Source organism: Rhincodon typus, chromosome 2 (assembly GCF_021869965.1).
Source record: "Rhincodon typus isolate 14 chromosome 2, sRhiTyp1.1, whole genome shotgun sequence".
In the NCBI taxonomy this organism is placed as follows: Eukaryota; Metazoa; Chordata; class Chondrichthyes; order Orectolobiformes; family Rhincodontidae; genus Rhincodon; species Rhincodon typus.
Window position 1 is genome coordinate 62,814,610 of NC_063333.1, and position 14,537 is coordinate 62,829,146.

At 38.0% G+C, this 14,537-nt stretch overlaps 1 protein-coding gene across 3 annotated transcripts in view; it reads right to left on the reverse strand.

The window, feature by feature from the left end:
* Positions 1-3,197: 3,197 nt before the first annotated feature.
* LOC109915843 (DNA-binding protein Ikaros-like) overlaps positions 3,198-14,537 on the reverse strand; it is a 53,631-nt gene continuing 42,291 nt past the window's right edge. For 2 of the 3 annotated variants that reach the window (XM_048610190.1, XM_048610196.1), the window contains exons 4-5: positions 9,550-9,681; positions 3,198-6,571 (exon numbers count right to left, since the gene is read on the reverse strand). In XM_048610190.1, the coding sequence (XP_048466147.1) occupies positions 5,847-6,571; positions 9,550-9,681 (857 nt within the window). In that variant the 3' untranslated portion in view covers positions 3,198-5,846. The remainder of the gene's footprint in view (positions 6,572-9,549; positions 9,682-14,537) is intronic. The other variant, XM_048610200.1, reaches the window with a different exon arrangement.

Below are 14,537 nucleotides of genomic sequence, written 5' to 3' on the forward strand. Positions count from 1 at the left end.
GTCGAAGCTATCACCACAACTAACCGGGATTAGCTATCCCAGCATGAATCAAGGATCAGACTTAAAGCAATTCTTTGTCAGACATGCATTAGTTCAGTGAGTTAACAATGAGTTTGGCGAGTGCAGTTTGTTTGAAATACTACCTTTATTTTACACAAACAAGAATTGGTGTTAAGGTCATGTATGTTTCTAAAAATAATTATGTTGGTTGATTAACATATGTGTTTAGCAAATGGATGCATTGTAGGAACATACTTTTATTACAGCGACATTTTGCAATAAGCTTCTAGAATGTTCACAATGTAATACAGTTAGGCTTCAATTTTTATTGAGCTGTTAATCAAAAGTGGCTGAGGCAAAGAGTAAACTACAGTGACCTCAGCAGAATGAGGCCCAGACGACTTAGGATTTAGGAAGAGCCTCACAATCAGGGCAGGAAAATGGAGAAGGCCTTACCTTGTGGGATCCAGAAAAGGACAGGCATTGCTTTAAACACCTCAAGACAGAGGGAAAAAAGACTCTCCTTCCTGTTCCATTGACCTTGTAGGACAGCACCAAGGCCTTGCTTGCTGAAGCCACTAGTTAAAGTATTTGTTGAACATTGATCATGCCTTCACAGCCCAATCTCCAACTTTAATGAAGGAACAGGCTGCTTTCTGATAGGCGAGCTTTCTTCCTGTTCAGAAAAGTGGAATAAATTGGAAGTGTGCGTAAGGGCGGAATACCCGTGGGTAGGCCTCCTGGGCAATTTTAACTGGTTAAAATTTGGTATGTCAAATATTATTTAAGATGAGGATTAGGTATTTTTCAAAATTTACTAAATTCGCTCATCTAAGTTGTACAAATCAAAACAAATGGGCTGAATCTTGTGTTTTGTTTTAGCTAAGTCCAAGTTCTGTTGAAGTAAAAACTGAAAGAACTGCGGATGCTGTAAATCAGGAACAAAGACAAATTTGCTGGAAAATCTCAGCAGGTCTGGCAGCATCTGTGAAGGGAAAAACAGAGTTAACGTTTTAGGTCCGGTCACCCCTTCTCAGAACAATTCTGAGGAAGGGTCACCGGACCCGAAACGTTAACTCTGTTTTTTCCTACACAGATGCTGCCGGACCTGCTGGGCTTTTCCAGCAACTATGTTTTTGTTCCAGAGTTCTGTTGAGCCTTTTGAAGGGTTTGTCACTGCGAGGCCTAGGGTGTTCTTTCACTGTATTTTACCAAACTCACCTCATTAATGATCCACCACACCTATATGGCATCTCTGATGTCCAACTGCCCCCTCATCTTAACAATCCGCCGGTCTTGGAGCAATTCCCCATTCGACTGATGTACTGGAATTTACCAGCATCCCTGGTGTCCGAGCCATCTTTAAAAGGCTGATATGCACCTGGAAAAGCCCCATCCATCTGAAGCTGCCCTGCAATGTGCCTGACATTTCCGTGAGACACAGCAGACAAAGGGAATTTGGTGACCTGCAGCTTTGCAGGCACAGACCTAGAGGTCCAGCTGGACAGAGTGATGCCAACATATGATCTCCTCCTTCTCATGGCCAATGATGGAGTTCATGATACCAGACCAAGCCAGGCTAGTTCAATGTTGCCATCCAAGTTAAACCACGCTCAGTTGTCTGAAAGATTGCTCAGCACTGTGGGAATAAGGCTAACGACCTTCTCCACTCTGTCTCGGTATGCTCCATCATTTTCTTTCAGATAACTCACACTCAGTATGTCTCTGCTACTGTACCCACCTCCCACCAAGGATCTTGTCTACCACTCTCACTATTGCCGGTAACATCTTCCCTCATGCACTGTCACCCACCACAGCCCCAACACCACCGACTCTGCATGCCCTCTTTTCCTGCCCACTCTTTCGCTTGGGACATCTCCCCATGCACACCAACAGTAACAGCTGAGACAGCCACTTTCATCTTCCTTTAATATCTGCCTCTTCCTCATTCCCTAAAGAAAACAACCCTCAATAGGGCAGACAGAGTCAAATCATTTGGTATGCTGGTTGTCATTTACTATTTACCCTCATGAGGAAAGGATCCTGACTCTGAACACACCCAGCAGAGCCTGACCTTATATCAAAGGGTAACGGTTGACTTATTGTGCCTGGAACCCTCCTCCACCCACCACTCCAAACAAAGGCTTGGTTTGACTGAAGTTTTCTGACAACTATGACAAGCCTCCTCGTTTTGTCTCTGTGCTAAATAGCCTGGCCGGGCAGCTGGAATATGAGCCTGGTAAGTCTGGTTGAGGCGGCAAAGCTAAAATGGCAAGGCAAGGCAATGCAAAGCAGGGCAGCTTTAAGCATCCAGACAGGTTGAGAGGAAATGAACAATTGGAGAGTGAGCGAAGAGCCCTGAGATACAGCCTGGTCCACTCAAAGAGCTGGTTGCATGTTTCCGCGTCGCCTTGCGGTAGCATTACAATGCTAGTTTCCAGCGCAGCTGGAGGTGCAGCATTGAAGAGCAGAAGTGTTCTGTAAGTGCCATGTGTCATAGGGGTTCTTAGCGACTGGCACATATTGCATGGCGATATCTGTGAATGTGAGGTCCTTGTGACCAATGCCCATGGAAAGTACCGCGAGATGTTGTCAGACAAACACCAACGTGAAGGTTGTTTGGAGCAAGCAGCAAATTGAATCTGCCCAGATGCTTCCGCTGGTTTCCTTGTCAAGTTTTCCTGACGTCAAACCTGTGTGGGGAGTTTGGTACAATGGAATGCTGGATATTATTGAAATGAGCTGGGCTGTTAAGAAGATGTTTAACAAGCAATAATCATTGTAAATTGGAAACTTGACACTACCAAGTGAGAATCCTGCCATGCCTCTTGTGAAAAACATAAAAGACGGCGTGAGTTGCTCTCGATGTCGAGATGGGCCTTGCCAGACTTCTCATCTGATTCTGCTACAAATTTCACCATAGTCACATCGCTGGGACTCCTGTTAGATTCCAGCCTACTTGTTTACATAAAATTGTAAATTGCAGTTTTGGCGTCTTAGTACTTTCAATAGACATGAGACATTTTGAAGAGTTAATACTTTTTAATTATTTTCCTCTTGTCAAGCAAAATCTAATTTTTTCCAGAGATAATGGAGGCCATCATAATACAACTTTGAATGGAAAAAGATTGAAAACAACATAGCATCAATTTGTCAATGTTATCTGATAAATGAGTAACAAACTGAATAAACGTTACAACATTTTAAAATGTGAATTTAATATTAGATATGTTTTTTGTACAAAATTACAAAGACATTTTCCACATTAGAAATGTTGAGTCTCCTCTTAAGAAACACATGTAGATTACATGTTTCTGTGCTTTCTCTCTCTGCAACAGGGGATGGTCTCATGTTATGGTTGATATTTATTTTTAAATGCAGTACAAAGTTTTGTGAAGTTCTACAAATTTTTAGATACTGATAACAAAAGTTTAAATGTCAGATGTTAGAAGTTGATGCAGTACATTTAAAAGACCAATTTGGGAAAAAGAAACATAGGAACAGGAGAATGTAACTCAGCCCCTTGAGCCTGTTCCAACATTCAATTAGGTCACAGATGATCCATATTTTTTCTTTACCTTAAGATTGATTTAAAAAAAGAATGGAACATTACATTTCCAGTAATAGTTTAAAAGGAATATAATGCAATGATCTTTACATTCTAATTACATACTGTAACAGTTTTCTGGTCAAAGCTTTTGTACAAGATATATACACAGTATTGTTCAACTATTGGTGTGGAATATAATTTGGAAATTCATAAAAGTTAGGGATTTGTATTAATTTTTTGTACCTTTCCATTATGTCAAATGATGGATAACACTGCAATACTTGTCAGCAAGTTAACTGCAAAGCCCTTAATGCATTTGAAGGCTAAACTTTATGATGTTGTGGTCTAAAATTTCAGGATTAAGAAGGAAAATAAAAATGGAAACAGACTATAAGTGACTCTAAGATTATACAGTAACGTTAGGAGTTTGGACACAAAGATGCTGGATACAAGTTAATTTGGAGAGATATGAGGCAATACATTTTAGAAGGAAGAAGAGGAGAGAACATTTTGTACCAGACAATAAGACTTCAAAAATAGTCAGGAAGTAGAGAGATTTTGGGGTTAAGACTCAAAAATGTGACAGTGGGAGGGTAAATTGATAAAACTTAATTGCTAAAAAGCAGATGTTGAATTTTTTGTTTTAGGGTACGAAAGCAAATGGAAAAGCCAAATCGAGATAAATCATTGGTTACACTGCAATTAGGAGACTGTATTCAGTTTGTGGTGTTTTTAAGGAAATCTGTCAAGGCCATGTTGAATGTGTGGAAGAGATTCACTAGTTAGGATACCACTCACAAGACGCATTAATGAAGACAGACTAGAATAATTAGGTTCTTATCAATATAACAAAGAAGATGAAGAGAATATCTTGAAGTTCTTCTAAATTAGGGAAAGTTTTGCTTTAGACTGCTTCTGTAAAGCACCTTGGGAGGTTTATGATGTTGAAGGTGCTATATAAATATAACTTGTTGTGAAGATAAATAGAGAACATCTATTTCTGGCAGAAGTGAGTTGGGATTGAGAGGACATAAACGCACTATCACCAAAAGAACATCAATGAGGTTAGGAGAAACTTATTCATGGGCACACAGTTATTAGGACATATAATTTCATACCAGCAACACTGGTAGGACTCAAATCTGTGATGCCTTTTAAAAGAAAAGTGAGTAAATATTCAAAAGAGAAGAAAAAGGGTATGGAAATAGGACAATGCCAATAATTCTTCAGACAGTTGATACATGCATAATAGGTCAAATGTCTCTAAATATGGTGCCACATTTTAAGATTATAATTTAACATTAGCAACAGTATAGAAGTATTTTGGTAATTTAAGTTTTGAGAATGTTCACCATACTGTGCCAATTCTAATAAACAAGTCTGAAGTTTGAGAAACTTTAACTTCATTTTTAAATTAACATATATATATAAGTTTTCTGTGTCAAAGAAATAGCAACTACCCATCAATATTTCATTTAGAAATGTAAGGTGATAAATCCAATTTTAAATCTAACAATTAACGTAATAAATAAAACAAACCTATTGGATTTGAAATAAAAGATAAACATTAGAAAATACGTATATATTTATAGAATCAATGAAAAATAACAATTTTTTTGTCAGAAAACTGTTTCCAATAATGTAACCAACATATTAGGCACAATTTCTGTGTAAACGATGAACCTCAAGATACTATGTAGATACGACTCAGTTTTAACAGGTCAAAATGCAAATAGTATCTTATTGAAGCTCTCAAGTTTTAGCTGGTATTTATTACAAAAAGGAGCACAGCCAAAGAAACAAGACCATATATAGAGTGCCAATTCTACAATTTACAACACTGATTCACACACAGCTATCAATGCTTTTTATAAAAGTTGCTAGACTAAAAAGCTTTAAACTGTTTAAAAATTCTAGTACCGCTTGTTGCAAACTACAGTAATAAAAACGCAAGCTCTTACCCACTAGTTTGAGGTTTGTGATCAACTGTTCACATATACATTTCAGTTAGATCATAGACAATAAGCAAATAATTTAAGTGCTAAAAATGATTAAATACAATCTCAAAGAACTCTCCTTCAGATGTATTGATTCTGAGAGGTCTGATGATATGATCTGTCGTATAAAACTCTGTCCACATCTTGCAAATAACAGTTTTAAGAAGAAGGATAAATGAAAAATATACAAAAAAAAGCTAATGATTTTGGTTTTCTCTTTCTTCTTTTATTTTTTGAGTAAATTGTAGTTAATCACATAAAATGGAAAAGAATGTCCAAATGTAGATTGAAATAGTTCATTAGTTCATATGAAAACGATGTTCTCCTCTTGTTATGTGTGAAGAGAATTCATATCTATCCTGGCTTCGGTACCCACACATGTTGCATTCAAAGGGGTCACGGAATCCATGGCACCCCATGTGTATTGTAAACATCACATGATCCAGGAAAAGTACCCTGCAGTGTTCACATTTATAAACTTTCACATGTTCTCCATCACTACTAATCACTTTGATGATTTCTTGATTAGGTTCCATACCTGCTCTCATAATGTCATAAGATCTAGGATCTTCTTTTATTAAAGGCAAGCCATTTTTTGCCTGTGGAGCTACGTGATTTGTCAGGTAAATCAGGTTGTTTCGTTCTTCATTGTTGCTCTCTGTATCTGTGGAATCTGGGCAGCTGTTGTTTGGAGACGGTTCTCTTTCTGATGACTGTGATTTTGTTTTCGAAATAAGCACTACGTTTTCTACGGCACCATCTTGGCTTGCGGCATTGTTAGTATGACTCTGTGTATCTGAATGGGTTTTATGGATGGTGTACATGTTGCTTATTACTGGTATCACTTCAGAGCCTCCAGCAGGAGTTTGGACAAGAGGACGCAAGGACTCAGCCCCTAGATAATTGATAGCATTGTTAATTGCTTGATCCAAAACATGAGTCTGCATCATCTCACTCTCCTTTTCATAATTTGAATTAGCGTCATACTGAAGCTCTGAAATATCAAGCTGCAGCTTCTTTTCACCTGTGTAATTAGCATATGAACAACCAATACAGTATTACTTTACACAGACTGGATAAACAGCAGACTTCCTGTTATAAAAATAACGGATCCTGCAGCTGTAACACTTGCATAAACCATAAAATTGCTTTTTCTGAAAAAAGTCAACAATAAGATTAAACTGTTTCATTGGTACTAATATTAGGTAAGAGGTATTGAGATAGAATGAGATCTGGGTGCTTTCAATTAATAAAATTGATTTGCATTTTAAGATTGTTAGCAAAAGTACAATAGCTCATGATGTATTTACCAATAATAATGCCTATTATTAGTTTAATTTATTTACTAGCAAATGTACTTTCAAATAAAGCAAATTAGTACCAATGTCCTCACAGAGAGGCAAGTACAGTAATGGGGGGGGGGATTTAAACAAAAATAGCAGGCGGAGAGATGGGTCTTACAGCGCATGGATGAGTGGTTAAGAAACGATTCAGTGAAGAGGCAAAGTAATCTAAAATGCTGTATTAATGGGTAGATGAGGAGAGGTATGCCTCAGGCAGGCAGCAGAGGTTACGTAAAATTAAAATTAAAGATAGAATAATAAAAAAAGGGAAAAGGAATTAAACCAGAATAAACCAGAATTATATTTCTTTGCCAATGTGGAAAGTATTAAAAATAATTTGTGAGAGTGAAGCTAATTGGCAAATGTCAGCAAGGCTTCTTAAAGGGAAAGGTGTGCTTGATGAATTTCAACAATTCATTGTGGAAATCCTGGAACTTATAAATGAAGAGGACAAAGTAACTGTGGTATATCATATTTCTGAAGACATTTTATAAGCTACACCATAGAAAAAGTGTTTTCAAATTTAACATAAATGATATCTAAGAAAACCAATGTGAATGTTCAGGATTAGAAATCAAAGTATAGCAGCATTTTTTTTTAGTATTAGTAGCACCTGTCTTGGTAGTTATTCTTTGTTTCATTTATACTAATGATTTACATACAGGCAGCAAATAAATGATATTCTGACAATACCAAATTAAGGGGCATGATAAACTTTGAGGAAGACTGTTGCCGAACATGTTGGTGAAGTGAGCAAGTAAGTATTGGATGCACTTCAATTCAAAGGATTATGATTTAAGTATTTGTAAAAAGGGTACTGATAGGAGGCTTTTCCTAATTGGTAAGATTAATAATACAGTGAAACAGTTAGGTAGTAATTACTTAAATCTTTGAAGGGGTGAGTATAGGTAGAAGAGGCTACAAGAAGACAAAAAGGTGTCTGAGGCTTCCAGATTGAAGCACAGAATATAAAGCCAGGAAGTAAGTTTGATCTTTTACAACTCATTGGTTAGGAAACAGTTGGAGAGTTGTGAGCAGCTTTATGCCTGTAATAGGGTGGAGGTGCGTAGCATAGAAAGGAGTAATCAAGATTTACTAAAAAGAGAGAATTTATTTATTATGAAAAAATTGAAGAGGTGGGTCTTCTTAGCATTGCAACAGAGAAAGCTAAGGGAGAAATCTTACGAATTATAAATAGTTAAGAGGATAAAAAAATGAAAGACTGCTTTCAGTGGCTGGCATATAGTATTAGCTGAACACAGAGGGAATAACACTGGGCAACATATTCATCCAAAATTCAGTGTCTGATTCTCAATGTGAAATTGCAATCTTATCAATACATTTCTAAAATAGAAATTAAAACTTGAAAATTTAGTATTTATGGTCCAGGTAGTTAATGAACAGAAATTTATGTGGTTGTGAATTGGGCATTTAAACTTTGACACTCAAATTCCAAGTATGTGCTTCCATCCTGCAGCTTTGGAACAGGATTACACAAAGTTAAAGTTTAAGCTAGAGCTTCTTTGGTGCTGAAACTCTAAGTGTGTTTAGGTTGCCCTCGTAAGAAATATTCTTGTATCAGTATAAATTATTTTGTCCATTATAATAAAGGGGGCAACTTATTTCAAATAGTTCAATGTCTTTGTTGAAATTGCTGACAGCATAATTTCAATTTGCATATATGTTAACCTCAAATTCAGACAGCATTTCTAGGTAATAAGGACATGGGATTTCACCTCAGCAATGTGGGATAAAGGACATTATTCTTCCCCTATTGCACCACCCAGATTCCAGCTTCTATGTTTATCAAAATCAAAAAATGTACAGGACAAAAGTAACTAATTCGAATATGAAATGACATAAGCCACCTGACTTTATACTAACTTGCTAAATACATGCAATTATTTCTTCACTTCTGTAAATCTACAGTAATGACATAAGAAATATGATATTACATAACTATAATGCCATTCTAATTATAAAACATCTTGTGGACCTCATTTCATTCAAACTAGTACAGAAAAATTGTAATCCAATCCTTTGCAAGCAGTACATCATGGGAGAAATGAATGAGACTGTTGATTATCCGTTGAAGGATCAAAAGAAAGGAGAATCAGCTTCAGCTCATTGTAACATCCCAGATACTTTTTCAGACTAGTAACACATGTTCAAAGTATTCCAGTTTCTAAAATTGTTTGTAAATTGATGTTTTTGTTTTTATTATTATGAATTACTTCTCAATCTTTTAATGCCACCAATTTAACCAGATAAGCTATTTCTCATCTTTCCTCCAATCCATAAAATATTCAATCAATGCCGTACGATCATATTTTACTTTTAACGTCAAGTAAATAAAGGGCTCAAAATAGCTCAAAATATAATGGCACTTATACTGGGGAAATATGTAACTACACATCTGCTGGTATGCTAATACACATTAAATGCAATTTAGGCCAGAGATTATATTGTCCAAGGATAAACCAAAGCAAAATAGCTGAAACTCATGTCACTACTGCAAAAATGAAGCTAATAAATTGAAGAAACTAAATTCAAATTCAAATATCAAAGTAGCCGTTTCAAACCAGTATTCATTGCTGTGTAATTTGTGTGACACAGCTAGTTACTTAATGAGTACTGGGACCAAATATTTTATGCTTACCAACAAACTTTTGTGGCATTGAGCTTTTGCGTTTTGCAACATTGCTTGCAAGTCTGTCCAGTACCATAGCTCTTTCTGATCCCATCTTGCATACTCCTTCAGTTAAATCATGTGATTTGTTGTCTTCTTTCACTATGAAACAAAAGAAAAATTAAAATCCATTTATAAACGAACAAGTAAAGCTTGCAGGTTCAGCAGGTTTAAATAACAGTGTCACCGTTAAAATTAATTATTTTCATTAATTAGTTAATTGGCTCCTCCAATCTTTCAAACTGAGAGCATTTTCTGCCAATCAGTAGATAACTCACACTGTCAAATCTATAAGAATCAGGAAAAAACGAAAGCACAGCATTGATTAAAAACAAGTCAACCACAGTGGTAGCAAATGAATATACAAAGTAATTTGCATGTTTTTGGTACCTTTTTGTACTAATCATTTAGTAAGCTATGGTGAAGAAATGGCCTCATGTTGCATTACAAGAGACATTTCCTCCTGAGTCTGGAAGAATAGGGAAGGAACAAGGTGAACCACTCCTTTACAGAATATTTTGCAGCTCAGTAAAGAATAGCAATATTTTAGTGGCAGCAACTCAGACGTTGTATTAATCCAGATTCATCAACATAGTCTAACAGTCTACTGCAACCAAGTAACAAGAAAAATATAACAGCGCTTATACCGGGGAAATATGTAACTACACACCTGCTGGTATGCAATTTAGGCCAGAGATTATACTGTCCAAGGATAAACCAATGGATAAAATAGATGCCAGAGACTCTGAAAAATTATTTTTTAATGGTATTAGGGATTAGGTGAGAGGAAGACACAGACTTTCCCCATGACAGAGAGGCAAATGGTGGAAGTGGCTTAAAATTGTACGTCCCAATGTGAACATGTCACTTCTGATTTTTGCAGGTGCGGGAACGGGGATGGTGCACTCTGATCTTCGTGAATGCACATTTTACAGTAGAAGCTGGCCATTTAACTAAGTGGCAGCCTCCACTGATGTGGAATTTTATTTTAAATTTGTTAATGGAATGTGGGCATCACTGACTAGCTGAGCATTTATTGCCCATCCCTAACTGCCCTTGTTGAGATCCGACCACATTACTGTGTGGTCACATGTCGGCTAGACCAGATAAGGATGGCAGATTTCCTTTCCTAAAGTACATTAGTGAACCAGATGGATCATTACAACAATTGACAAAATTTACATGGTCATATTTTGGCTTGCTTTCTTTTAATTCCAGATTTTATTGAATTCAAATTTCAGCATGCCATGTCCACAAAACTTTAGGCTGGATTTCTGGATTGGTCCGGTGGCATTACCACACTACCACTACGCTTCTGCATCCCTCGAATCTTGTCAGTTTTAGAGTGTGAAAACCAATGTTTGAAGATCAAATGTTATAAGAGTAGATCTGGACTTTGTGGATTCCTTTGGATAGCCAGATTACCCCCTTTGGATAGGTAAGATACCCCCTTTATATCAGGTCACAGGAGATCAGGTATTCTTTGGGTATGTTAGGTCTCCTTTGGTGCAGGTAAGGTGCCCCTTGCCATTGTTAAAGCAGGCATAAGTGTAAGTAAAAACTGCAGAAACCTAACAATGTCAAGCCCATTGGAACTGTCAGCAGACCTGTAAAAATTAAATGTCAAAACTGTCCGAAGCATCCGTCAAAGGGCCCTACCAAAAGTGCCAAGAGGATCTGTCAAAGGGAAATCTTAACAGGAGCTATCATAGCTGTTTTCCATATAACACCAGACTATGAGATGTCTCACTGTATCAAGGGCCTGTTAAAGAAACCTGCCAACAGGAGCTGTCAAAAGTATCAAAAGAGAATTCTTAAGTGTTGCTGTGGAAAGTGTCGGGAAGGCCTGTCAAATGTACTATCAAAGCAAGGCGTAAAGACATTTCAAACTCCTGCACTTTATATCTTTGGTTAAAAAAATGTCTGGAGCATTAAAAATTATTGTTTACTATCTCACTGCCTGTTAACACAAGTATGCCAGCTTCCATTACTAGTGCTGGATGACAGATTACACAACTGTCTATTTTCACAGCAGGGTGTCTGTAATTTATCAGTTTAATTGACAGTTACAAGTGGTTATGGCCTCTTGATGTGGGATGTTGCTTTAAGGGATTGTGCACTTGAATGAAATGTTTATCTTTTTAAGGCTTTATTTAGTTGAAGAATGTAAATGTCAGATATGGGCTTTTATAGACTAAGATGCTTTTTCTAATTTAGTCAAGTCAACAATACAATTTATTTGTGCAGAATTTTGTTCTATCTCATCTCTGAACAGGTCATGAGGTCTGACTATGGTGGTTATGAGGTGATTTGGATGGTAGAATAAAGAGTGGATGTGGGCAATGAGTTGTCATTGGATCTGTAAAGGGGCATTGGTTTTCATGTCTGCTATGTAGGGTCACAGGTTACATGGTCAGGCCATGGGGATTCTGCGGTGGGAGAAGGTGTGAAGGGTCAGGGCCGGAGGGATTTCTTTTGATTTTTTTTTAAACTAAACAACGAGACGGTGCCGAAGCATGAAGGCAGACCTTTCCTGTAGCCAGTCACTGCACCCAGCAGCCTTTGCTTTTGATCCAGGGTCATTCAACCTGTCTCCCAAGAAGTCTCACCACCCGAGATGAAAAATCCGACTTGCCAGAGTTGAATTTATGGAGCTTAATGCTGTGCTCTAAGGTTTGTGAACTTGTTTTATGGTGGAATATGTTAGATCAATGTTCTACTCATCTCCATTTCATTTCTCCTGCCCGACCTTCATCTAAATCTTCCTCAGCCACTGCCCTCTGACTTCACTTTGTGTGAATACTACACTGAAGCCAGATCTTTGTGGAGTTGGGTGCATCCAATGACAGTCAGAATCAGGATCTGAATGTTCCCTGCCTCATTTACAACAGTAGGGGAACAGGGGTGGGAATGGTTGACTCACACATGGGGAGATACCCAAACTCATCAGGACCATTGGAATTCAGTGACCTATTTTTGCTGAGTGATAGCATTATAACATAGTGAAGAATCATAGAATCCTTACAGTGTAGAGGCGCCCTTCAGCCCATCGAGTATGCACCCACCCTCCAAATAGCATTCCATCCAGATACAGCTCCCCCCATCCAATCCCCATCACCCCAGATGTAACCTGGCCAATCCACCTAACCTGCTCATCTTTGGACTGTGGGAGGAAACTGGAGCACCCGGAGGAAACCCACGTAGACACAGGGAGAATGTGCAAACTCTACACAGTCACCCAAGGCTGGAATCAAACCCAAGTCCCTGGCACTGTGAGGCACAAGTGCAAACCACTGTGCTCCCGTGCCACCCATATGAGTTACAAATTATATTCGAGTTACAAATTTTTACAGCAGTGTAAATGTGTGTAAAGGGTGGATAAGGTGTGTGGAACTATTGAATCTACTCTGGAAGAGTTGAAAACAAAACAGCCTACTTGTGTCTGTAATTGGAAAAGAAATTCTGTGCTTGAGGTTTCTGTCTTTGTTAACAAAACCCTCAATGCTATCATTATGTATTTATAACTGCTCGAGTACTTCAACAATCTGTTAGTACCACAATTAGTTTAGGGGTGGGGGAGGGAGGTTCCATTAGTTTGCTTAGCACCACTTCAATTGTGATTGTATTTTTACTAAGTTCCTCTCTCCCTTCCACCCCCTGATTTACATCTTCTACAGGAATAATTTTGTATCCCCTATAGACAACTAAACCAAATATCAACACAGCCTCCAGTTGCCTATAAACCAATTCTACTCTATAATGTGGATCCAAATTAATAAGTGATAGCTGGCTGCATTTCCACTTCAGACTGATATGATTGCTGAAGGCGTAAGCCATAAATTCCAGAAGATTTCTCCTTGTCCTTCTGCAGTATTCCAGTTAAACTAGGTCTCAACCGTATTGGAGCTCCACGCTACAATCTCCCACCAAAATTACGTAAGGTGACTGAGAAAGTGCCTACAAAATTTCAAAACCTGAGTTCTCAAACAGCCATGCATTAAAGAAAGAAAAGGAAAGAAAACCTTTTCTTTTAAAAGTCCTTTTAATATCCTCAAAACTATCAAATTTCAATGAAGTACGCTTGAATCACTACAGTTATACAAAGAAAAAGAAGAAAATTCCATTTACTTGGCATTTTGACAGTAACTGGGCATTTCATAGTGCTTTACAGCCAATGAAATCCTCTCTAAGTGGTCATTGATGTAATATAAGAAGCATGGTAGCAATGTTAAACTGACTAGATAATCTGTTTCTGTCATTTTGATTAAGAGATAGGCACTAAACAGGACATTGAAGAGAACACCTCTACTCTTTCAATTCTTGAGCAGGTAGTTGGAACCTCAGTTTAAGATCTCATCTAAAAGATGGCATTTCCAACAGTGCAGCATTTCTTACTACTGTGCTGGGGCTGGAACCTGAATCTATAAGTGTTTCACTCAACGAGTGTTGTGATTGGCAATTGATGGTGAGGAACTTGGTATTTTTGTTCTTTAGAAAACCAGCCTTTTGAGTGATTGATATGCAATTGCGTTTTTTTCAGCAGTGCTGGTTAAGATGATATCCATCCTTCACATACAGGGTTTTCCACTTAAGAGAGTTAGTGGCTAAGTGGATGACCAGCAGCTCTATGGTTCCAACATCAACACGAAGGAATGGTAGCTACAATTGGGACTGCAGACGGTCCCCAGAGGACACCTCCCCTAAAGGACAGCCTCACCGGAACCAGACAGCAAGTATAGGGAGCATTTTGCTGAAGCGGATGGGGAACTGAGTTTGGGAGGCCAGGATGGATGGTAAATGGGCAAGTTCTTTCCAAGGCCTGTAAAAGAAGACCTCTCCCCTTACATGGCATCAGCCTACGGTTACTTGGCCATTTAAGGGTCTCAAATGAGCCAAGGGAAGTGCCTGAGTTACTTAATACTGTTACCACCTGCTGACAAATTTCAGCTAGGTTGAGG